Source organism: Plectropomus leopardus, chromosome 5 (assembly GCF_026936395.1).
Source record: "Plectropomus leopardus strain MGB_pleo_1.0 chromosome 5, ASM2693639v1, whole genome shotgun sequence".
Taxonomy (NCBI): Eukaryota; Metazoa; Chordata; class Actinopteri; order Perciformes; family Serranidae; genus Plectropomus; species Plectropomus leopardus.
The window spans coordinates 36,349,583-36,373,021 of NC_142180.1; the positions used below are offsets into that span (position 1 = coordinate 36,349,583).

At 37.1% G+C, this 23,439-nt stretch overlaps 3 protein-coding genes across 3 annotated transcripts; all 3 read right to left on the reverse strand.

Annotated features, from left to right (window-relative positions):
• Positions 1 to 382: 382 nt before the first annotated feature.
• On the reverse strand, positions 383 to 8,609 carry LOC121941361 (protein wntless homolog). Its single transcript, XM_042484140.2, has 12 exons — positions 8,463 to 8,609; positions 6,769 to 7,032; positions 6,261 to 6,385; positions 6,030 to 6,185; positions 5,820 to 5,956; positions 4,153 to 4,321; positions 3,977 to 4,074; positions 3,168 to 3,231; positions 2,915 to 3,058; positions 2,749 to 2,832; positions 1,784 to 1,949; positions 383 to 1,032 (listed from the first exon to the last, which is right to left on the reverse strand). Exons 1-12 carry the CDS (start codon positions 8,566 to 8,568, stop codon positions 950 to 952), a joined length of 1,596 nt encoding a protein of 531 aa, XP_042340074.2. The 5' UTR covers positions 8,569 to 8,609; the 3' UTR covers positions 383 to 949.
• Positions 8,610 to 9,595: 986 nt separating this feature from the next.
• dr1 (down-regulator of transcription 1) lies at positions 9,596 to 16,214 on the reverse strand. Its single transcript, XM_042514302.2, has 3 exons — positions 15,380 to 16,214; positions 13,764 to 13,927; positions 9,596 to 10,824 (listed from the first exon to the last, which is right to left on the reverse strand). The coding sequence occupies exons 1-3, from the start codon at positions 15,597 to 15,599 to the stop codon at positions 10,678 to 10,680; spliced, it is 531 nt and encodes a 176-aa protein (XP_042370236.1). The 5' UTR covers positions 15,600 to 16,214; the 3' UTR covers positions 9,596 to 10,677.
• A 1,829-nt stretch (positions 16,215 to 18,043) lies between these two features.
• LOC121941025 (retinol dehydrogenase 8) lies at positions 18,044 to 23,297 on the reverse strand. The gene is made up of 6 exons (XM_042483725.2): positions 23,044 to 23,297; positions 21,670 to 21,831; positions 20,846 to 21,025; positions 20,665 to 20,758; positions 19,463 to 19,646; positions 18,044 to 18,438 (listed from the first exon to the last, which is right to left on the reverse strand). Exons 1-6 carry the CDS (start codon positions 23,138 to 23,140, stop codon positions 18,202 to 18,204), a joined length of 954 nt encoding a protein of 317 aa, XP_042339659.1. The 5' UTR covers positions 23,141 to 23,297; the 3' UTR covers positions 18,044 to 18,201.
• Positions 23,298 to 23,439: the final 142 nt, after the last annotated feature.

Sequence of the window (23,439 nt, forward strand, 5' to 3'; positions counted from 1 at the left end):
ACAGATTGCATAACATAAAATGGAAAATAAAATAAATAAAATATAACCCACTGAAATTATTCATAAAATAAGCATAAAAATAGAGCATATAAAATGCACAAAAAAAAGAAAAAAATCTTAAAGATGTGCAGCAGTATGTAAAGTTAATACCTGGATTACAGGTGAAGTCAGCCTCTAACAATGCTAATTTTTTTATAATGTAAAATTGCAAACTGTATTAAAAAAAAACCCACTTACAGTGAGCCAACAAATCTACTCTTTATCAAATTAAAAGCACTTAAATTTCAAGATGTGATTGATTTCAAAACGCTTAAATCATGCACAGAGCTAAAATCATCTATTTAATAATATCCAAAAATTGTTTCAAATGAAAGAAAGCTGCCATGATTTGTGAGGATTTTTTTTTAGTTCAGAGGCCGAGCATCATAGAGGTAAATTTAATTTTTAAACATCAGTATGCAAGGCAAAGTACTTTACAGAGCAATAACATTTAAAAACACAATTTAAAAAATACAGATTTACAATAAAAGAGATAAGATATAAAAGGTAAAATCAATTTCTAAATGATTTTTAAAAAATTAAATAAAAAAATCACTATTAAAAAAAGCAAAAGTGCAAACATGAGGTGCGAAGGTTAAGCGATAATTTAAAATGATTTAAAATCAAGTTTAAAATAAATTAAGTGGTCATTAGCAGGTGGAGTAGGCGGTGTCAAAAAAGGAACGTTTGCACGTATGCACCAACTACTTTAAAGCAAATTTGTATTTTTATGTACATCAATATCTTTCAGTTCAAAAACATCTATAAGGAGAAAATAAATGACAATAGGAAGCTATTAAAGGTTACACAATTTAAGACAGTCTACATTTCACAGCCTGCAGTGTTTGTAATGTGGTTAAACTGTTTCAGAAAAATAAGAATTAACACAACAAGATTTTTTTTTCTGCAGTTATTCGGCGGCCACCTTCCCAGTGATCCTGTAGGTCTCCGTCGGCCCCTGCTCTCCAGCTGTCAGCTGGCTCTCTACCACATCTGTCCAAAGGGAATATAAGTATACAAATATTTGATATGTTTACGAAGTAAATGTTGCATTAAATCTTTTTTCTTTTTAATTTAACCCTTTGAAGCCTGAGCAAATTGGCTTGATCTCTTTCAAAAACATGAGAAGGCAATGAGCAACTTAATAAAAAAAAATGACCAAAAAATAAGCAAGAAATTAATTTTTTTTTAAAAAAACAAAACAAAAAAAAGTAGATTACCTGGTAATTAAAAAAATAACAATTAATAAAATAAAATAAAGTAAAAACTGGAGAGTAAAATAAAATGAAAATGAAAATTATTTTGAAAAATAATTTAAAATAAATTATGATAATAATTCTAAGTTATATAAATCTCTGAACATTTTTGTTAGCTTTTTAAAATAAAACTAATTTTCCAAATCCATCAATTTCTTGCCATTTGCTCTTTGCCTTTTTAAACCCAATTTTCTGAAATAAATCAAACCAATCTGCTCAGGGTTAAAATGATTAAATACTTGTGAAAAGATGTATGAATCCAGAACAAGAAAACCAATGTTGATCGAGATTTCAAAGGGTTAAAGGTCCCGTAGATATAAATGGCTCACTCTAAGGTAACAAAAACACAACGATTCTTATTCTCAGGCGATTGTACACAAAAAAGATACCCATTTAATTATATTCCGTTTCTTCCGGTATATCCCCCAAATCCTTCACACTGGACTTTAAAGAACTTATTTGAACTGTAACGTGGAAATGTCACAGACCTGTTTGTTGACTTTCTCCTGACGTGGTTCTGTTGTGTTTGTGGGAGGGAGCATACAGGAAGATAATGGTGAAAACATACAGGTTCCACATGCCGTAGATCCCCGTGAGGAAAGCGCTGTGGACTTGGAGGGTGTAGTCTCCCCAGTGCCAGTGACCCTCGCTGACCTGGAGGAAAATAAATAAAATTTGGAAAAAATGCGTAGACTCCAAATATGACACGGTGGGAAATACCAACATAATTATCATTATTATTATATTATAATTAGTAAAAAAGCTACAAGAGAATTACCTGAAAAAAAAAATGAAATGACCTTGAATATAATAAAATATATAAGTATTTATTTTATATATTTTTTTGTAAATATAGAAAAAACTATAATTATAAATATATTTTTTTCTGTTTTTTGAATTATTTTTTCTTTTTTTAAAAGAGATAACATTTTAAAATTTCTTGCAATCTGTAGGACATTTCTTGCCAAGTTGGTCATTGTCTCTTTCCCCCATGTTTTCAAAATAAATTAAACAATATTCTCAGTTTTCAAAAAGTCAAATAGCTTGTGGAAGGATCACATAAAAATTGATGTTGATCCAGATTTTAAGAGTTAAATTATTAGAGAAAACACGGGAGCGCAGATTAACAGGTGCTGGACGAACAGCCCACCTCTGACATGCCAAACAGTGCTGCAGAAACACTGATTTGTAACCTGAAACTGCTTTATTGAGTGTTTTACCGGTTTTAATCCCCAGGTCTGTTTGTTTTGGAAAGGAAGAGACGTCTGCAGAGAATTCGGCTCCCGGTTAAAACCTGAACAATGAACCCTGAAGGAACTCGAACCAGGAGCTCATGCTTGGCACATGGGAGAAGTTTGACCTGGTTGCAATCTGCAATCCTCACCACTAGATGTCACTAAATCCTGCACACTTTAAGACCCCCATATGGATCATATGAGGGGTTAATACTCACTTGATTTAAGATGAAGAAGACGACCGTCATGGCTGCACATGCGAGAGTCACCAGCATCAAAAACTTGAATCTGAAGATTATACCCTGCAGCAAGAGCACAAAAACAGACACAATATTGTTTCATCTTTTGTAACTCAGATATCAAATGAAGCAAAAGAAATCAAACCTTGTAGCGCAGCCTCCTGGCCTCCGGCATCGCAGGAAGCTGCTGCATTTTCCCGCCGATGTTCCTGAACACACAACGCACCATGACACACAGCGAGAGGAAATACAGACACACAGAAATCCCTGCGACGATGATGAAGGTGACCTGAGATGACAGTCAAGGCAAAGGCCTGATTACACACAAATACACATATTTAAAGTGTGTTCTCATGCAGCAGACTTCTTAAAATATAGTATAAATATCTGAAGGATACAGCCACCTTTGTCCCAACTTCTGACGCCCAAACACTGTAGAACGGGTTAGTCAAATGAACGCCCCTGTATAAGAAATAAAATAAATTCATATTTGACCCTTTGAAACCTGCATTGATATCAGCGCTCAGATGACTTTCACAAAAACTTTATTATATATATATACAAAATTAGGTTACAGGTTACAGGTAGAGTCAGTGTTTAGGTTATATATACTTATTGATTTTATTTTAAGTTGGCCCTTTTTACAAGCCATTTCCTGTTTATTGTATTTTATTTATTTATTTATTTATTTATGATAATTTCAGTCAAATTTCTTGTATTTTTAGCTATTTATCAACTCGGCATTAAATGTCTGGAAAATCGCAAAAAATAAAAAGTAAAAGGTGAAAGGAAAATGACCTGAAAATTAGTTTTAAAAAAAGAGAGAGAGGAAATCTATAGAAAAAAAATCAAGAAAACTAAATTTTGATATATTATAATCATATATATTTAAAATGAGGTTACAGGCTGTCAAGAGACAGTGTTTAGGTTATTTAAATTTAATGTTTTTATTTTAATTTCATACTTTTTACAGGTCATTTCCTCTTTTTGGTCATTGACACTTTTTTAATATATAATTTCACTTAACTTTCTAGTATTTATTTATTTTTTACTAACTTAACTTCCTGCCAATATTTTGGTGATTTCATGTTAGCTTGCTCATTGCCTTCTTTCTATGTTTTCAAAAGGAATTTGCTCCAGTTTTAAAGTGTTAAATAAAGACGCGATCATAACACTTTAGACCTCACCAAAGCGTTCGTGTTATTACCTTTCACTCAGGTCGAATATGAGGAGGATAAATGAGCCGAACATCACCAGCCCGACCTGCCACCAGTACGTCGAGAGACGGTTCCTCTGGCTTTGGTCCTGAAGGATTTGTTGTTGAAATTAACTGGCATGAAAGTATGGATTAAAATAAAGAAGAGACGAATAAAAGGTGCTAACCATGAGGTGTTCCCCACAGAAGATGATCCAGAAACAGAAGAGCGTGGAGTAGAAGACGCCCTGTTGAGCATCTTCAAACAGCAGCATCCACGTCCACTCAAAGCCCAGAGAGAGACACTCCAGCGGCACGTTCAGGAACGCCATGGAGATCCCCAGAGCCAAAATCACCCTGTGCACAAGGCAAACACACACACTGCTGTAAGAGTGCTCAGATGCCTTTTGCAAACATTAAAACCTCTGAAACCGGAGAAAAAAATTAGTTTATTTAAAAAAAACTTTTAGAAAAAAAGGCAAAGAGCAACTTGGCGTAAGGTGCCCAGAAAACTGCAAGAAATTTGGAAAAAATTACAAGAAAATGGCCTGAAAATCTTGTTTGTTTTTTAAAAGGGGAGATACAATTATTATATGTAATAAAAAAATCAGAAAATATAGTAATAATAATAATAATAATAATAATAATAATAGATACATGCTTAAACTCATGTCACTGAAATATGGAACTGTGTTTGTATATTAGCACCTTTTTCAAGTCATCCGTTTTTATTTTATTCAGGTTTTTTGTGTGTGCACTAATTTTCAGGTCTTTTTTTGTTTGTTTTTATATATTTCATGCTAATTTTGCGTAAGTTTATGTGAAGTTACTCCTTACTTCCTCCTTTTTAAAAAAAAAAACCCAAAAAAACCCCCAACTTGCTCAGGTTTTAAAGGGTTAAAAGACAAACCTGCTGCAGGCAGAGTGCTGACCCGATTCGGTCTATCATGCACTTAAGACGAAGCATCTTCCGTTTCCCTGCTCTCAACGTGCCGCCTGCAGCACAGCAAACCTCCTGACAGAAGTTCACCTGAAGCTCAAGTCCTGAGTGACCAAAGAGCTCCGAGTTTCAGCTTCCAGGAAATGGAAGTGAGTTTTTTAACAAAAGATGATCCAGTTTGTACCTGAAGACTGCACAGACGTGTACGCAGGCCCAAGAGTCCAGCATCAAATAAAAAACACACGGGCCATTTGTGTTGTCTTGTTTTTGCTGCTGTAGTTCTGCTACATTCACAGCACACAGGAGAAATTTCATTTAGTCGCAATCTGCAACCTCACTAACAGATGCGCTGAAATCCCACACACTAGACCTTTAAGAATTACTGAAGCTCAAGTTATTATGTTTTTATTTAATTTGACCTAATAGTGAATTTATTATATTTTATTACATGCATTTTATATAAATATTTTATGCAATATTTTATATATTTAATTTTTATTCATATTTGTTTATTTTTATTTTATAGATATGAATTATTTCATAATAGAACATTTATGTCAAAATGCTTTAAAAAAAATCCAATGATGGTATATTTCCCAAATACATTTTTATATCATTCCCGACCTCAGCTTTTAGCCAATCACATGCCCCCAGGCTGACTTTTCAAAATGTAACAAAAATAACAAAACCTTTTTAGAAAGGACATTTGGATTTTTTGATAATAATTTCTATTATTTATTTATTTTTATTGTTATCATTAATATTATATATTTAACATGATGTGTAACTTGTCTTTTTAATTTTCGAGCCATTATGCTACAGCTAAACTTTGCTCTTGATGTGGCTGCACATTATTAATGTCACAAGGTCAAAGTATTTGGTTTTAGGAACTTATTTTTCCTTATTGGCTCTCACTTTTCCAAAAGGACCGGGGGTCTCGCCATGAGGCGGATCCTGTGCCAGTACCAGGCTGTCTCCACTAATATCCAGGGACTGAACACGGTCTTCATGCTGATCCACACTTTGGTGAAGCCTCCGTTCTGGTGGATGCCCTGAAGAGAAGAAGGACATTAAATATTTGTGTAACACTTGCAGGTTTTGAGATTTACTTCAATCCAAACTCACCACTACATGGATGTCTTTTATTTCTCCGATTCCAGCGTTGACTGTGTCATTCACCGGCAGCCGCAGGTTGATCAAAAAATATTTGTGGGCCACACTTCCCAGTTCCATGAAGGGTATGGCGTCACAGTGATAAAAGCGGCCTTCGTTTTCATACGTCTGCAAAAACACGGACTGTTGCAGCTTACTGAGCAGATATATTTTATTTACATGCATTAAATACTGCAGGTTTACCTTTGGGACCGAAAGGATGCACCTGAGAGGCCTTTGCACCACCGAGCGAAACTTTGAGGTCCACTCAGACCTCAGATCATCTCTGAACGCCAGACCAGCATCAATGGTGATGATGACGTCATCCTCTGCACGGACAGGGACGAGAGTCACATTTTTAACAATACATTTCCACGACTTTCAGGCTATTTTTAAAGACCACATTCTCTAAAACGACCATCGATATTCCTTATCAGTTCTTTTTTGTTATTATAAAATATCTTTTTAAAATATATATTAATTTAAAAATATATAGATATCCATAACAAGATCACAAATGCATATTTAAATATAATTTAGGGACTGTTTGTAATTTATAGGGTGGGTGGGGGTGACTTTTTTCTGTAAACTTTTTGGCGACTTTCTTTTTTGTCTTTACTATCACCAAAAGTTACACCATTTATCACAGCCATGACGGTTCAAACCCTGTTGAGTCTGTTTTTTAAATGACTGACGGAGACACACGTCTCACCGATCTGATTGATCATTTTGAAAGCAACGTCAAACTGCAGAACAGCCAGCATGTACTGAAACCAGGGACTCATCTGCTTGTTGGGAAGAGGAACGTGCACAGAAAACACGATGTCGTTGGCATCCAGAGTTTTTGCCAGAGGCTCATCGAAGCTGTGAATCTGCTGGCACTGATTCGATCCCCACGGCACGAGCCAGCCGCGCGCCCGGTGGTGATCAATACACTTGGTGGCCAGGTAGCGAATGGCACTGGTGGGACTGGGAGCTGTGGGAAACGGGAATTATCATGTGGGTTATGGATTATCGAAGAATAAAGATGGTATTTTCAAACCTGGATTCCATTGTACCATGTTTTTGTGTCTAAGTGAGTAATGGGAACTAACGGTTTTTTAACTGGTCCAGTTCTGAGTGAGGCCCCTGAGGACGGCAGCGGTGTAACAGGCTGCAATGTAAACATTTGGGGCATGTTCACACGGTCAATTTAAATCCACTAAAAATGCTCTTATTTGTTTTTTTGTTGTTTTTTTTTTTAAATGACAGGCTCAGATCATAATTGTGAGTTTCTGACAATATGGAAATGTTCCTTATAGAGAGACTTTTTTTGGTATTTTGTGAATTTTCTTATACTTATTTTCTTATATTCCCATATTTTCTTTTTTTGTGATTTTTCTCTTTAATTTTTGGCATTTTTTTGTGTTATCATTTTATTTGATTTTCATTGTGAGTTTCGGACATCATGGAAAGGTTCCCTGCAGAGATAGACCTTTTTGTTTAAGCAGAAATGGTCGTGAAAACACCATCACCAAACTCTTTGCACTCTTTTCAATAAACAGTCATTTTAGTGTTAAAAGGTTTATTTCAACCAAACCAGACGTGAATTGTTGGAACAGTGGAAAGACGAACTAAGGCATTTTTTGTGTGCTTAAGTTATTTTTAGTGTGTTTTGTGATGATAAAATCACTTCATATTTAAATGAAGTTTGAGTTAGGTGGGTTTGTCAATAAGAGATTCAGACTGTATCTAATGAAATAAAAAGGATTTTACTCCATCACCAAACCCACCAGACAACATTTAAATTAACATTATCATCATAAAACACAGTTCAATCAAAGTCGACAGATACAAAATTAAACTGACAAAAGCTGTCGTAGTTTGTCTTTCCACTGTGGAAATGATCACAGTTCTGGTTGGGTTTAAATAAACCCTTATTTCACCCAGTTAGATGTGAAAATATGCTGCCTCTATACGCGCTAAAATGACTGTTTATTTAAATAGAGTCTGGTAGAACTGGCTATGGTGAGTTCAGCACTGGTTCTGTTGGGATCCTTTCAAAAGTTACCTCCTCCAACATTTAATAACAACTTGAGCCTGTCAGTGACAAAAAAATCACTTTCAGTTAAAACAAATAGATATTGTGAATACGCCCTGAGTGGTTACATTGCAGCCTGTTTCACTGCAGCACTGTTCTCTCAAAACTGGACCACTTCGTTATTATTCCCATTAGTCACTTTAACAAAAAAAACAGAAAACAGGGTCCAGCAGGTATGAAAATACCACATTTCTCCGTTAATAACAGACAGAACAAAGCTGATTTTTTGGGAGAAGCTGGTTCAGTTTCAGTTTGCTTTAACAGAGAAACAAAGTACTTTTTCTGATAGCAACGAGATAATAAAGAAATAAAACCTGAGTACTCACCAACTAATGCTCCAACCATGATGGAAAGAACTTGGAGAACAAAAATAAAGAAGCCCAAGAAAACCAGTTTCTTAGTGCTCATGTTTTCTATGATTGCACCTGCCATTTTCACGTCCAGCCCGAGGTCCTCGCAGGCTGAGTGCCTCAGTGCCGCTCGTCTACCTGCTCGCACACATCTGACTCACGAACCGTCAGTGAGAGAGAGCAGAGCGGGGGGTGGGGGGGTCCATGACCTTTCAAGGACCCAAAATTGGCAAAATAGCATTTTTCAAACAAGAGTGGAATATAAGCATCCCACATTATGTATGGACCACCTTAATGTAAAAATTCCATCAACTTTTTTATAGTTTCTATTAAAAATAGCATCATTTGGGATATTTTCAATACTTAATTTAAAAAAAGGCCCAAATCTTCACATTTTCTTAAAAAAATCCTTAAAAACTTGAAGAAAGAAAATCACCAAAAACTGAAGAAAGAAATCATCAAAAACATAAAGAAAATGCCTAAAAAAATTTGAAGAAAAATCTCACATATTGCTGAAGTTTTCTATAAAAATTGGCAAAAAAAATAAGAAAAAAATTTGCTAGGGACTTTAAAGAAAACGTAACACGCCACTTTTTCTCAAAAGAAATAAGAAAATCTTCCAAATGTTTCCATAAAATTCACCAAATTTCAAAACAAACAAAAAAAATGTCAGTTTTAAAGAAAATATGCCTTCCAACCATGTTTTTTTTTTTTTTTTACAAATCAGCAGTAAAATAAATACAAAATACATGAATTTACAGTTGTAGGTAATATTTCTGAGGGAAGGGACATACATTTTTTTGTCAAGTCTGGGAGAGATGTAACATGAGGAGAAAATGGTTAATCTTTTGTGAGAAATAAATAAAAACATAATCAAAATAATACACATCAAAGTTACTTTACATCGTCAGTTACAGAAATAAATCTATCGTTATGTTAAATAAATGTAATTTAATTTATCACACACTGATGATTTTTCCAACATTTTCAATTATTTTTTACTAGTTGCATAACTTTTTTACTTTAACCTTTTTTGTAAAATGTGACTGCAAAATTCTGGGATGTTTCCGTGACCGTGGCAACCCTGACAATTAAAAACCCACAAAACATTTGTCTATAAAAGATGTTTTCTTTATTGCTTAAAGAATACAGCTTTGTAGCATAGGCGGGTGAATGTGTGTCACGACTAGGTTACTTGTCTTTACACTGAGGATTGACCACAGTCACAATGCAAATGTTCGATACTGCACCCAAGAGGGGAAATAACAAATTCAGCCTGGATATCAAAGCATCTTACAAAGTCAAAGGTTAATAGTCCTCAACATTGTTTGCACTGACCTGGAGTCAGCGACGAGAGTCACAGTTAGCACCTACACCTTTAAAAAACACCAACTCTGGGCTGTTAGTCTGTCCTCTATCTTTGGTTCTAGGAGACAAAAATATACCGTTTCTGAAAGGTGTAGCTATTTAGCAATACTGTGGGTGGTTTAAAGTATAAAGGAAATGCAACAGAAAATATCCGAATGACCTAAAATTAACCAAAATGTCCACTTATTTCTCTAGTTAACAAAAAAATTCCTTTATTCACGACCCCTCGAATGATCCTCTGTTGAACAAATACAGCAAGAGAGGGTAGAGAAACCCCGTTTTTTTGTTTTTTTGTAAAAGTGACCATTAAACCACAAGAAAGGAGAAATCAGCTGCTCCGAGATCATCCTGGGGCAGCTCTCCTAAACCACCAAACAGTGATCTAGTTCAACGGATAACAGAAGGAAGCGCTCTGGTGCAGTACCTGAAGGAGCCGACACTTGCTGCATTTTCACCAAAATTCACTGACAAATCCCCGGCAATGCCTGCCGTCAGTGTCCACGACAAATCTACAAATTACTCACAAAAGAATATCAAGACGAAATTAAACAGAAGCAACTGGGGGGGAAAAGGGGGAAAAGATGATCAAAAACTTCATGAACAGCCTCTCAATCCAAATCTTTTTCAGGTACTGGCGGCTCTTTTGAAATCCCGCTTCGTCTCTCTCGTCAGTGTCCACTCCGATGTGCATTTATCCACGTTACACTGATGTTTACCAGCAGGTCAAACACGCCTCATGTCTCTGCCGGTGACAGCGCTGAGAGATTCGTGTGCCAACGCTGTCCCGCGAAGGGATTCGGACAAGCTGAACGGCGTCCTGGGATCACATGTCGTCCTCTTCGTCTTCGTCCTGAGAGGAGCCGGCCTGCTGGGCGGCGCTGGCAGATGCCGCTGCCATCTGTGCCTGTTGGGCGGCCTGCTGCATCTGTAGCCACTCCTGCTGGGCGAGCTCCGCCTGCTGCTGCCGCGCCTGCAGGAGCACAAACCAGCGCAGAAGACATGAGACGACAGACGGCCAGTGAAGAGATTATTCGGAGATTAGAGAAGCATCACTGTGGTCACATCTGACATCAAAATCACAGCTCAAATATCACAGTATTTCTGATGTGTTATGACATTATGCCGTACACTAGGGGGGACGATATATCAAATATACTCGATTAGTGCTGGGCGATATGGAAAAAGGTCTTGTCCCGATCATTTTTTTCATATCAGTTGATATCGATATATATCGCGATATAAATCAAATCACTATTTCTGTCAAACTTAAAGGTTCCCTTTGACTCCTAAATGAGATATGAAGATATCATAACCAGTGATGCAAGATAACGAATATTTCAACAGATACCGATAAACCGATAATTTCCAACGTCTCATGGAAGGCTGAGATGTGGTGAGTACAGATGAATTTAATTTGTGCATTTTCATAAAAAAAACAACATTTCAGACAAAAAGCTGGAAAATCGCCTTTTCTTTTAAGGAGAGTCATTTTCAAGAGCAAAATCAAATTTATTTTTATATTTGTGTTTTTTTCTCTTATCTTCTTATGTCAACTTGAATTGTACAAAAAATGCTGAAAAAAATATTGTGTTTGAGTTCTAGTGGATCTACAGAGAGGAACGTTCCCCAAACTGTCAGGAAGCAGCAGCTACAGAACCGTCCCGAAGTAACGAGATCACCTGTCGGACAATGAGAGCGGAGCGGACATTCGGAGACAACAGTGGAGACACCACGAAGACACCAGCGGAGACACTGGCAGAGAATAAGAGCGGAGCGGACATTCGGAGACAACACTGGTGAACTGGCAAAGACACCAGCGGAGACGCCAGCGGAGAATGAGAGCGGGGCGGACATTCTGAGACAACAGTGGATAAACTGGCGGAGAATGAGAGCAAAGCAGACACCGCCGAAGACATCGGCGGAAATGAAAGCGGAGCGGACTTTCGGAGATGTTGACTATGTTGGGGGAAACCGGAACACCTGGAGGAAACCGCAAACTCCAGGTGAACGTGTGAACTCCACACAGAGAGGACGTGAGTCGCCCAATAAGCAGGACGACTGCATCAGTAACAGCTTTGCATCGGGGGTCTTTCCTGTCATACAGAACACGGGAGAACAACTCCACTGACATTGACTGCTTTGTAGCAGGTTTTTGTGGTCTTGTGCATCTCGGACTGAGACACATTTCTCCCACTCGGCTGCTTCTGTAGGACATGTTAAAAGAAATTGGTCTTGTCTTTTATTTTCAACAGCCTGCCACACACTCTGCAGCGGACTGTGGTGTGTCTGAGATCTGACGCCACAAAACTGAACCACTTCCAAATGACTGAGCAGACCAAATGACTGGATTTGTTTTGGAAGTGTATTGAATGAATGAATGCCTTTATTGTCCACATACAAAGAGATCTACTGTCTCCCATAAGAAAAACAACTGTTTCCATTCACTCTGCTCAAACACACTCACATTAAAATAAATAACATTCTTCATTGTCGTTCACGCTTGCTGCCATGTCGTCGTGTGTGTTTATCACTGGGAGGGGGGCACGGTGACTACAGAAACCTAAAGGGAGTGACGGAGGAAAACATCGAGATTTGCATTTTAAAAAATCGTCTGGAACTACAAATTCAAATTAATCAATAAAATCGATTTATCGCCCAGCCCTAGGTACAGCGTTTGGGTACAACTTTACTTCCATGTGTGTATCCTTTCAACCAACATATGTTTACACAGCGTTACTTTCACAAAGTTTCAGCTTCTGTCACTTTTAAATCACAGCGAGATGCAAACGGGGAGGGTGGCATACCGTGGAGGGTGTGCTAAAAGTTAAGTGTGAAATAAAACAATAATTAGTTCATTATTTTTGTTTATTTCTTTCAGAGGACGAGGATCACAGAAGTAAATTTAATTTTAAACATCAGTATGCAAGAGCTTCTTAAAGCAAATGTGTATTTCAGTATGCGGCGTCAAACTGTGAATCCTTTAGAGAACGAGTGCAATAAAACGTATAAAAAAATAATAATTAGACAATATGAAGTTTCAAGGTAATGCTTTTTGATAGATGGTGAGTTGCTGTATGACTTTTGATTTTTACTCTCTCATTTTTCTGTAAGTATGAACTGTTATGTAACTGACGGACAGACCATCTAGTTCTTTTTGTTGATTTACTTTGAGAAAGGGGCTGGAAAAATAAGATTTTCTTCTCCCTGACCCTTTTCCATCATGTAGCAAACAATAATTTTAGGTTTGATCTTAAACTGTGTTTCCATGAGAGGATTAAAGTGAAAGTGAAAGTGAAGGATAGAGTCAGCAGCTTCTCAAACTGCTCCATGGAGTTAATTATTCATAAGATGAAAGCGAAAGCGTGTCTAAATCAGTAAATAAACTCCATATAGGACAGATTCCACCTCTTTCACAAAATCAGATTTTCACATTTTACACTACAGATAAAACACCTGTACTTGCTCAGACCACATCTCTGTTTTTCTTACATTTTTGGCTGTCATTACTGCGCCACTCTTTGCCAATTTCCTCCTATTTGATGTACATTTTACTTACTAAAAAAAACCTCTTCATGTTTCAATGTCTACTTTCTCACCTGTTTGTCCACAAACTCTAATATATAAATAACTTTTTCTCAAATTGTGAACAATGGGTGACCAAGCCAAAAGGTTTTTTTTCTGTTCACTTACTCACAGCTAGACTGCAATCTTTGAATATACCACGTATTCCCAAATCGCTTAAATTAGTTTGCAAACGTTACTGTGAGCACCACAGCTATCATTTAGCATTAAAGCATGTACTGATCTACAGTCCCCAAATCTACAGTAAAAACAAAGTAACATGGGGGCGCTGAACCGCAGCATCAACACATAGAGAGATGTAATTCCGGTAGTATTTTTGGATCATACCTTGGCAAACAATTCCTGTTGTTGTCTTAGGAGCTCTTCTTCTGGGATACCCAGGTTCTCCAGTCGAGAGCTGGCCTTCCTCCTCTTCAGAGCGACAGTTTTACACTCCTGCAGGACGTCTTTCACCTCCGTGATGTACGATGCGAAACCAAGGCTCTCGAGAGCTGTGGTGTGAAAGGAAGAGAAGAAAGTGATTAATTACTTTCTGTGGTTCCGCTTAGACCACAGGGGCAGTGGAGGAAATCATCACATCCTTTACTTCAGAAAAAGCACTAATAACACACTGTAAAAACACTCTGTTGAAAGTAAAAGTCCAGCATTAAAAAGTATAAAAAAGAACGAAGTAAAAAAAAAAAAAATAAATAATAATAATAATAATACAACAAACTCTTTAAAAAACATAACAAAACTAAAAATGCCCCCAAGATAAATTAAAAATAAAATAGAAAATATGTGCCAATTCATTTTCTGTTAACTGACTAACTGACTAATGAAATAACAGCTACTGCTGTAATCTGTTGGGTAATTTAATTTAAAAATAAGCTAATTTTATGTTTATTATACAAAAATCTTTGTAAAGTAACTAAAGCATTCAGATAAATGTGGTAATGTAAAAAGTACAATATATATTTTTGGAAATGTAGTAGAGTAGAAGTATTAAGTGGTATTAAAACAACAGACTTGAGTAAAGTACAAGTACCTTATATGTGAACTTATATAAAGCACTTGAGTAAATGTACTAACTTATTTTTCACCAATGCCTGAACAGTATATTAGTCAGATGTAAAAGACAGAATAAAGATGTACCACATGGGGTCATCACTATGTTCCCCAAGAACAAGTTAACAAGTTTAAACCACATTTCAAATTATGGTTTCAAGGCTTTTTTAAACATTTTCAACCTGATAATGTCTATTTTTTAACCATATTTGGCACACATGGAGAAAATACATGCTATTTCTACTAACTACACTTTTTTGTGTGTGTGTGTGTGTTTATCTAAAAACATATAGCATCATGACAAAAATCTGGAACTTAAAGGGTTTTAAATTTTGAGAACTAAATAATAGTTGATAATTAGTTGATAATTACAACTGATGCTGGCAAAACAAAAAGATAACTCTCATACATGGGAACATGGGAAGTCCATAAGGAACTGAAGAAGGAACCCAAAATTAGCAAGAAAAAAGTTATTGGCACAAAAGTCAAACCAAAACCAAAAAATAAAAAATAAAAACAAACAAAAAAAAGAAAAGAAAAAATTAAAATAAAATAAGGAAACTACCTAAAAGAAGTGCTTAAAACTATAATAACTTTGTAAAAATAATTTAAAAATGTATGCCAATAATTAAAAATTTAAGGTTTATATATTATGGCCTATTATAAATAATAGGCCATGTTGCCTACTTTTAATTTAAATACTTTTCTTTCTTTTTCATTTTTTTTTTTGATTTGCAGGACATTTCTTGCCAAGTTGCTAATTACCTTTTCAGTCCACGTTTTAGAGAGAAAAAAATAATAAATTATAATAAAATAATAAAATAGAGAGAAATTGCACAAATTCAGCAAAATAAAAAGTGAGGAGGGGAACATGGGTCCCCGGCAGCAGCACTCACCGTTGATGACATGTTCCGGGGATATGGTCTTTTTGTCGGACTTGTTGCATATTTCATTGGCCTCTGAGGATATGAGATGGATGAACTCCGTGCAGCAGTTCACCACCAGCTCCCTGGCGTCGTTAGCCACCCGGACATTAGGCAAAGTTTCTTTAATCATCTTGTTGATAGCAGCTCTGGGGATGGTCAGGTCGTCGTCGTTTCCAGAGGAGGAAGCCATCGTGGCAGACAAATTATACCACAAAAAATAATAACTCTGGTTCTTGAATAAGTGGTGAAACGTTAGAAACAAGCGGTGTTCTCCAGTTAAAGTTTAACGCACCGCCAGAGTCAACGCAACACCAAAACCATCAACACACACAAAAAAAGACGTTTCCTCAAAGTTAGCCGGTTGCTTGCTAACACAGCTAACAGCGACTTTTACGCTTTAAAACAAAGTTTCTGCAGACTGCCGCTGTTACACTGGATGTGACAGACAATTAAGGCTCCAATAAACGCCAAAAAAACTCAAATTAAAAAGCACAAAGACGTCAATACTGTAAAAAGTAGCCGTGGTCCCCGTCGCGAGCAAACCGCAGCACAGAGTGCGAGGCAGAGAGCATGGCTAAAGCTAAGCTAACAATGAAAAGCCATTTGTAAGCACAGAGTCAGCGCGGTATACGCGGCGGGAAGAACAGAGGCGCCGCAAAACTGCAATTTACTCTTTCCAACATCGGCCAAAAGAGCCAAACACGTCAACCGAGCTTAAATCCAGCAGAAGTTCATTTAGGATTTTTGTGTTCTGAGCGACATTAGCTTAAATTCGTCCGGATACAGCGTCAAACAAAGACCCGGATGTGCGGTGTAAACCCAGAGGCGCTTGAAGGCGCCTGGTCGGTGATTACCGCCACCTGCAGGCCACTGGCAGAACTACACACTTCTGTCTCATTGCTCTCCATTACTTATAATGATATAACTTAATAATAATAATAATAATAAAAATAACTTATAATGACCGACATATTCAGATTCTAACATATGGGAATACGAAGTTTGCTCTTGAAGCGGAGAACAAAGAAAAATGAAAATTTGAGTATTTCATTCACAAGCGTCGTTTTGTCACCTTTTCTCAAGACCTCACACATATTTATTGTTTTCCTAAATGAAATAAAACTCTTTACATGCAAAATAAAATGGGCCCTACATCTATATGAATATGTATGTGCCCCAGTACCCATACTTACATAACACACACACACACACACACACACACACACACACACACACACACACACACATCAAATATATATCTAAATAAGATACTAATAATTACAGTAATATACAATTCTAGAAAATAAAAAAATATAAAAATAAAATACAAAATAAAATTCTTAAGAATAAATAAATTAAACTATTAATTTTACTCTCTCATATCTATCTATCTATCTATCTATCTATCTATCTATCTATCTATCTATCTATCTCTCTCTCTCTATATATATATATATATATATATATATATATATATATATATAATTAAGTATATGCATGTGTAAAATTATAATTATGTGTAGAGGGTAAGTTAGATAAGTCTGGATAACTCACACTGCTCTGAGTCAATTAACTAAATGTTCCACCCTGTTAACTCTATAATATAAACCACTCAGCATGTATGAACCATGTATTGACCAATACTTTTTCCTGACTGTTAATGTCACTACTCTATTTCACTGCAACTATAATGCAAAAAAGAAAAAGTAAAATCTACATTTTATTATATAAATTATAAAGCGAAAATGTTGCTGTGTAACAGGAATGACCCATTTATATTCTTAATTTATATATATATTTTACATTCTCCAGTTCTGTTGTCAGCCTACATATTAAAAACTCATCCTGATGAAGCGGTTTCTCTGAAAAAGTCCATCTGGTGTGAGGCTCAGAACAAACACCTGAATCCCAGATTAGGCCATGCCTAAATATCTCACATAATCCAGCATCACAAACACAACATGACTCATGCAACTGATCCACAAAGTCAGACGAAAAGACAGAAAGCTTCTTAATGTTTAGAGTGTCTTTAAATATTTCCAGTGGAAATTAATTAGGAAAACTAAAGATTGATATAAAAAAAATCTTGTTTAATGTTATGTACTCATTTAAAGAGAAGTTGTATATGTAAATCAAAGAGGAAGACAATACGCAGTACTTAAAAAACGATAATTTTATTATACTATATTATTTTACACACTAGTCACTTCTCTATTATTTTTACCTATTTGTTTTATTTAATTTATTTAGTTTTCTTTTTTACTCTTTCTCATGTGTAGCTCCTGTTGTTCCATGTTGTATTACTTTTCAACCGTTATTTTTTATTATCATGGTCTACATTTTTTTGTAAAGAACTTGGTAATTTTGTTTTGAAAAGAGGTAATTAAAAAAATCAAATTCAAGAAAGAGCGTCTTAAGATATTAATATCCCCTCTCAGTGAAGCAGTGTAAGTATCTGAATGTGTCCTCTGCTGCTGTGACCTTGTCGCTGCCCTTCATAGTTTTGCTTACGACTTAAATATTGTGTAATAAAAGGCTTTGAGGCTTAACGAGTTAAGACAGTTATGGTAGACGGTTGAATGTAGCAGCGTGTGGTTTCAAATCTGCAGCTCACCAAAAAAGAGATTGCATGGATTATGTATGACTTTCATATGTTTATTCTGTCGCTATAATCATCGTTTCAGCTTTTTGTTACAAAGACACCTTACAGCTAAAAGTTCAATCAAAATTCAAATGAAATAAAATAAAAATGACAGGATGGATGAACGTATCTTCCCACGGGTGAGACTCTGTTAGTTGCTCTTGTCCTTATCCAAGGTGAAGCTCTTTCGACTTCTCCAGCGCAGAAGTTTGATGAAGTTCAGGCTGGCGTTGAAGACTTTGTCGTGCTCAAACACCATTTTGTAAAATGTATCGATAGGGAGGTCACCGTTGGGGTCAGCGTATTTAAGCGTGGTCATCGGGGTGTAAAGCGTGTTGGTCTGATGACGGAAAGGAGGATTTTCCATGGTCATGATCTTGAAGGTGTGCTGAGAGGAAAAACACAGAGCAAACATAAACCACACAGATAACGTGCACTGATTCAGCTCATGCCGTGCTTTAACCCTTTAAGAACATATCAAGACTTTAGTTAACAAAAATCTGAAAATTTGTACAAAAACAAAACAAAAAACCCTAAACAAACAACCAAACCAAACCAAACCAAACCAAACCAAAACAAAACAAAACAAACAACCAAACCAAACCAAACCAAACCAAACCAAACCAAAACAAAACAAAACAAAACAAACCAAAACAAACCAAAACAAAACAAAACAAAACAAAACAAAACAAAACAAAACAAACCAAAACAAAACAAAATAAAACAAAACAAAACAAAACAAAACAAAACAAAACAAAACAAAACAAAACAAAACAAAACAAAACAAAACAAAAGAGGAAAGTAAAATAAATTAATAAACAAACAAACAAGGAAATGACCTTAAAAACTGCTTGATGCTCCAGGTGTCAGAGGGTTACACACAAAGCACTAGATCTCTGGTTCCCAACCTGGGGGTCCCTACCCACACTATGGGTCGCCAGAGCTTAACGGGGGTCACAAGGCCTTCTTGATTTAGGAGGTGTAGGAAAACGTAATTTTTATAAACATACTGTATACCAAATCTCAGTTGTGATTCCGAATAAAACGTTCATTTTCAAAGTTTGTTATTCATGAACCATTCTGGGAGCTAAAAGAAAAAATGCTGCTGAAAACATGACGAAAACATCGCACTGTACCATTCAACGAGAACTGGGAAAACAACGAGATTCAAGAGCTCAAGAGCATGTTATATGTCACACTGGAGGAAAATACAGTTGCATCACAAGCCGCGTCTCTTTAGATTTTGGCGATATCGGCCCATTGTCTAAAATCACACACTGGAGAAGTCTGACGCTGCTGTTTGATTCTGTGTAAAAACGAAAAGGAGCCAAAAAGAAGGGACTTCGTGACGGCTTTATAGCAAAATCTCTGTAAAAAAATGTCTAAAAGGATGTGTTTAAATGAACAGATACCTCTGCTATGTCCTCAGCAGTCTGCCCAAGGGTTTCAAAGATCTGCCCGTAGTTCTTCAGGTAGATGTTCTGAAACATGTCAGCAGTGATTTTGTCTGCTCTGCTGAGATCCGTCTTCATGCCCTCCTCAAAGACTTTACGCTCAAACTCTGTGATCACTGGACCGGGCTCTATCAGGCTGATACTGAGGGAAGAAAAGAAGACAAGCACATCACAAACCAGCAGTTAGGCCTGTTTTATAAAAGTCCCTGGATTTAAACATATAGGTTATTCAAATTTTACTGTACTTTTCATTTTACGTTATGTTCCAGTGTTGTTTATGCATTGTGTCTTTTCAAAATACACTTCTGGCCCTCTGGCGGTGAAAAATAACACTGCAACTGTTTCTGTTCGGCCATGTTCTCAACATAAAACCGTCTAGGTATCTGGCTTCTGCGGCAGGTGCCATGTCTCTGCGAATGGCTGTGTTGTTTCCCTGGTGACTCCGTCAACACAAGCACATGGCCGGATGATAATGCACATCAGTGGACATGGAAGGGGACTTTTGGCGTTGGGATCTTATGGCAAAAGCACTGCAAAAGCGCCGGAATTTGACGACTTCGGAATGAGAACGGGCTGGAAAGTTTGTGGGACACATTCACGCCCCGATAACCTAAAGGGTAGCGATGCCCTCGGGTGTTGCATGTAGCCGCACCTTGTGACGTCCGTCTGTCCACTGGAGTATCATAACAACGCCACTGGTTCTGTCCAGCTGCGTTCCAGTTGGACGTGGAAGGCAACGTTTGGCGTCACACTCACTGACTGAGCGGCTGTAACAGAAAGCTACAGAGCGATACTTAAATATACTGTATTTATCTGGCACCACCCTGTACAGCTATTTCCTTTTAGATTCAGTTACTAGATGATGCTGTTAGGACTTGCCCCGGACCAGAGTGTGCTGTGGATATTTCTGGAATGACATACTGAAGCTGGCATATTTCCCTCTCAGTGGTGAGACAGTGGTGTGTATGACTGTGTGATGGAGGGGTGCAGATGTTGCAGACATAGATAAGTACAGGTTTGCAGGTATTTTCATGTTTGTTCTGAGGAGGAATGTTGCTTCTCTCACTGATCTCAGTTTTGTGAGCGCAGTTTGACTCTGAGCACCAAATGAAAGAGCAGAAAGTGCAGAAGTCTGTGTGTTCTGCAGAAATAAACCTTACTTGAGATTAAACCTCAGGGCTTGTACTGCTAGGCTTTCACAAAAGCCTTCCACTGCAAATTTAGATGCTGCATAGACATCGTTGAATAAAATTCCTGAAAAATAGAGCAAGAGACTGTTAGGACAATGTTTTATCACCATAAATAATTACTTTCATGTTGAGCAGATGTAACTATCCTCACCCTGAATGCCCATAACGCTGCTGATGACAATGATATGGCCTTTTTTCCTCCTCTTCATGTCAGGTAGGATTTCCTTCAGCAAACGCACAAGCCCAAAGAAGTTGGTGTCCATGACGGTCTTCATCTCATCGATAGACTGACACTCGATTGGTCCAATTAGACCCATCCCAGCATTACTGACTGTGACAGGAAGTCAGGCAAGGCGAGAAATGTCATCAGAGCATGTTCAGCAGTGATACTCAACATATGGCCAGCAGGCCAAATCTGGTTCTAATTGACAGTAGAAATAAACTGATTAAAAGTTGGAGTTGTTTTACTTTTAATTTGGTGCAGCATTAAAATAGTCAAAAAAAGTGCCAGTGGAGGATCCCCTGCACTCCCAACAGAGGTCCTAGCTAAGACCCTAAAGTCCAACAATCCTAGAAACATCCTAAAATCTGAGAGATGTTCTAAAATCCTAAAAACGTCCTAAAATACTTCAAATATCCTAAAATCTGAGAAGTGTCCTAAAATCCAAGAAAACGTCCTAAAATTCAGGAAATGTTGAAATCCTGGAAATATCCTTAAGTCCTAGAAATGTCCTAAAATACTTCAAATATCCTAAAATTCTAGAAATGTTAAAATCATAGAAACATTCTGAAGTCCTAGAAATGTCCTAAAATTGTGGAAAAGCCTTAAAATCCTAGAAATGTCCTAAAATCGTGCAAATGTCCTTAAATCCTAGAAACATTCTTAATTCTGATGAATGTCCAAACATAGAAATTTCGTTAAATCTGAAAAATGTCCTAAAATTCTAGAAACGTCAAACTAAATGGTGGACTCACTGAGAATGTCCACCCTGCGCTCCGGCAGACTGTCCACACAGGCTTTGATGGAGTCCTCGTCACATACGTCCAGCCGTTTGATCTCCAGAGTCCTGCCCAGAGTCCGACCTGCGGCCTCCACCAGCGCCTCACCCTTACTGAGGTTCCTCATGGTGGCGTAGACTACAACAAACACAATTAGAATTTAAGTTTTCCAAAAGACATCAGACACCTAATTTGGCTTTGTGAAAAAGTGCACCTATCGTCACAAATCGCCATATTTTCTAACTTATGTGGTGGCACTTCAGATCAGCCCAGTCACAGCAGAGGAAAATGTTGGAAAATGTTTACGTTTTTGCGATCCACAATACATTTGGGTGTTTCTAAAATGACGCACTATGAGGCCGACTTTGTTTTCCGGATGTGGGGGGGGTTGTGGATGTTGTGACACCCACTTCAGACGCCTGCCGGGCAGCAGATCACTGTTTGAGACTAATCGTTGTGTTTCCAGCAGCTTTCAAGTCACCAAACATGGATGTTTTTAGAGACCCGTGGCTGTCTTTCCTCCAGGCATAGAGCCATGGAAAGTCTTCTTTTTTAGAGAGACATTGCTGCGTTGTCTGCAGGGACAGTGCCACACAAAGCAGGTATTTTCACTCTTTTAAACCTTGATTGACAAAAGTTTTATTGTGCTGCATTTAGACGCCTTTCAAAAGCATTTAAACTTCTAAAACATATGCAAATTGGTTGTATGGTTATGGAATTGGTTGAATGTTTTTCAAAAACATGAGGCAAAAGTAGATCAGCAGTATGGCAAGGAATGTCCCGTAAAATGCAGAAAATTAGTAAAAGACTACAAAAGAGAGAGGTAGAGATTATTAGAAAAACAAATGGGGAAAATGTCAAAAAAACATAGTTCTAGTTATTATAAATTATATATTTACAATTATTAAATTGTATTACAGAATGAATATATGTTTAATTTTAATTTTTATTACTACAGATTTTTTTTTTTTTGCACTTTTTTTAACCAGGTCATTTCCTCATTTTTGTGTTGTTCACTACATTTTTCCTATGTTTTTGAATGAAATCAGGCTGATTTGCTGAGGTTGTAAAAGGGTTACATTGCCTTTTTTCTTTTCCTAACCATAACTAAGTGTTTTCGCTTCTAAACTTAACCGCACATTAACCACAAAGTTTCAGTGTATCTGCTGCATAGTAATATCCATACATACATGATAAAAACCACGGAGCATAAAGAAATAAGAATGGTGTGCCGTTTTATAAAGTTTTCATCATTTTCATACAGTCCCTTTGCTTTTAAATCACTGATGTGAAATACAGACACTTTGAAATTTATTACATTAATTTAAAGTATTTTAAAAAAACTTTTACCCATGAACCTTTTCTTCTCATCTTTTGCGATGCGGGCAGCCAAGGCGAGGCCGATACCAGAGGAGCAGCCCGTGATGAGTACCACCTTCTGGGTCATCGTGCCAGGTTAGTGTTGGTCCTGCAGCTCCTGCAGCTACTGCAGCTCCTGCAGCACAGAGTGAAGGAGGACGAGAAGAGGGGAGGTGACGGGGGACGTGGAGGGCCCTTTTAAAGGCCGCTCCTTAATCCACAAGTCTGCAACTCAGCAGAAGCTGTGTGCACATGGCCTGCAGATTACCATCAAGCACGGTGCTGATGCCTGGAGGGGATTTAGGTAACAAGTTTATTGCTGCAGTGAGTCCTGAAGACCCGATTCAAAGAGTTGACAGAAAAAAACCAAACCACATCTTCTCAGAA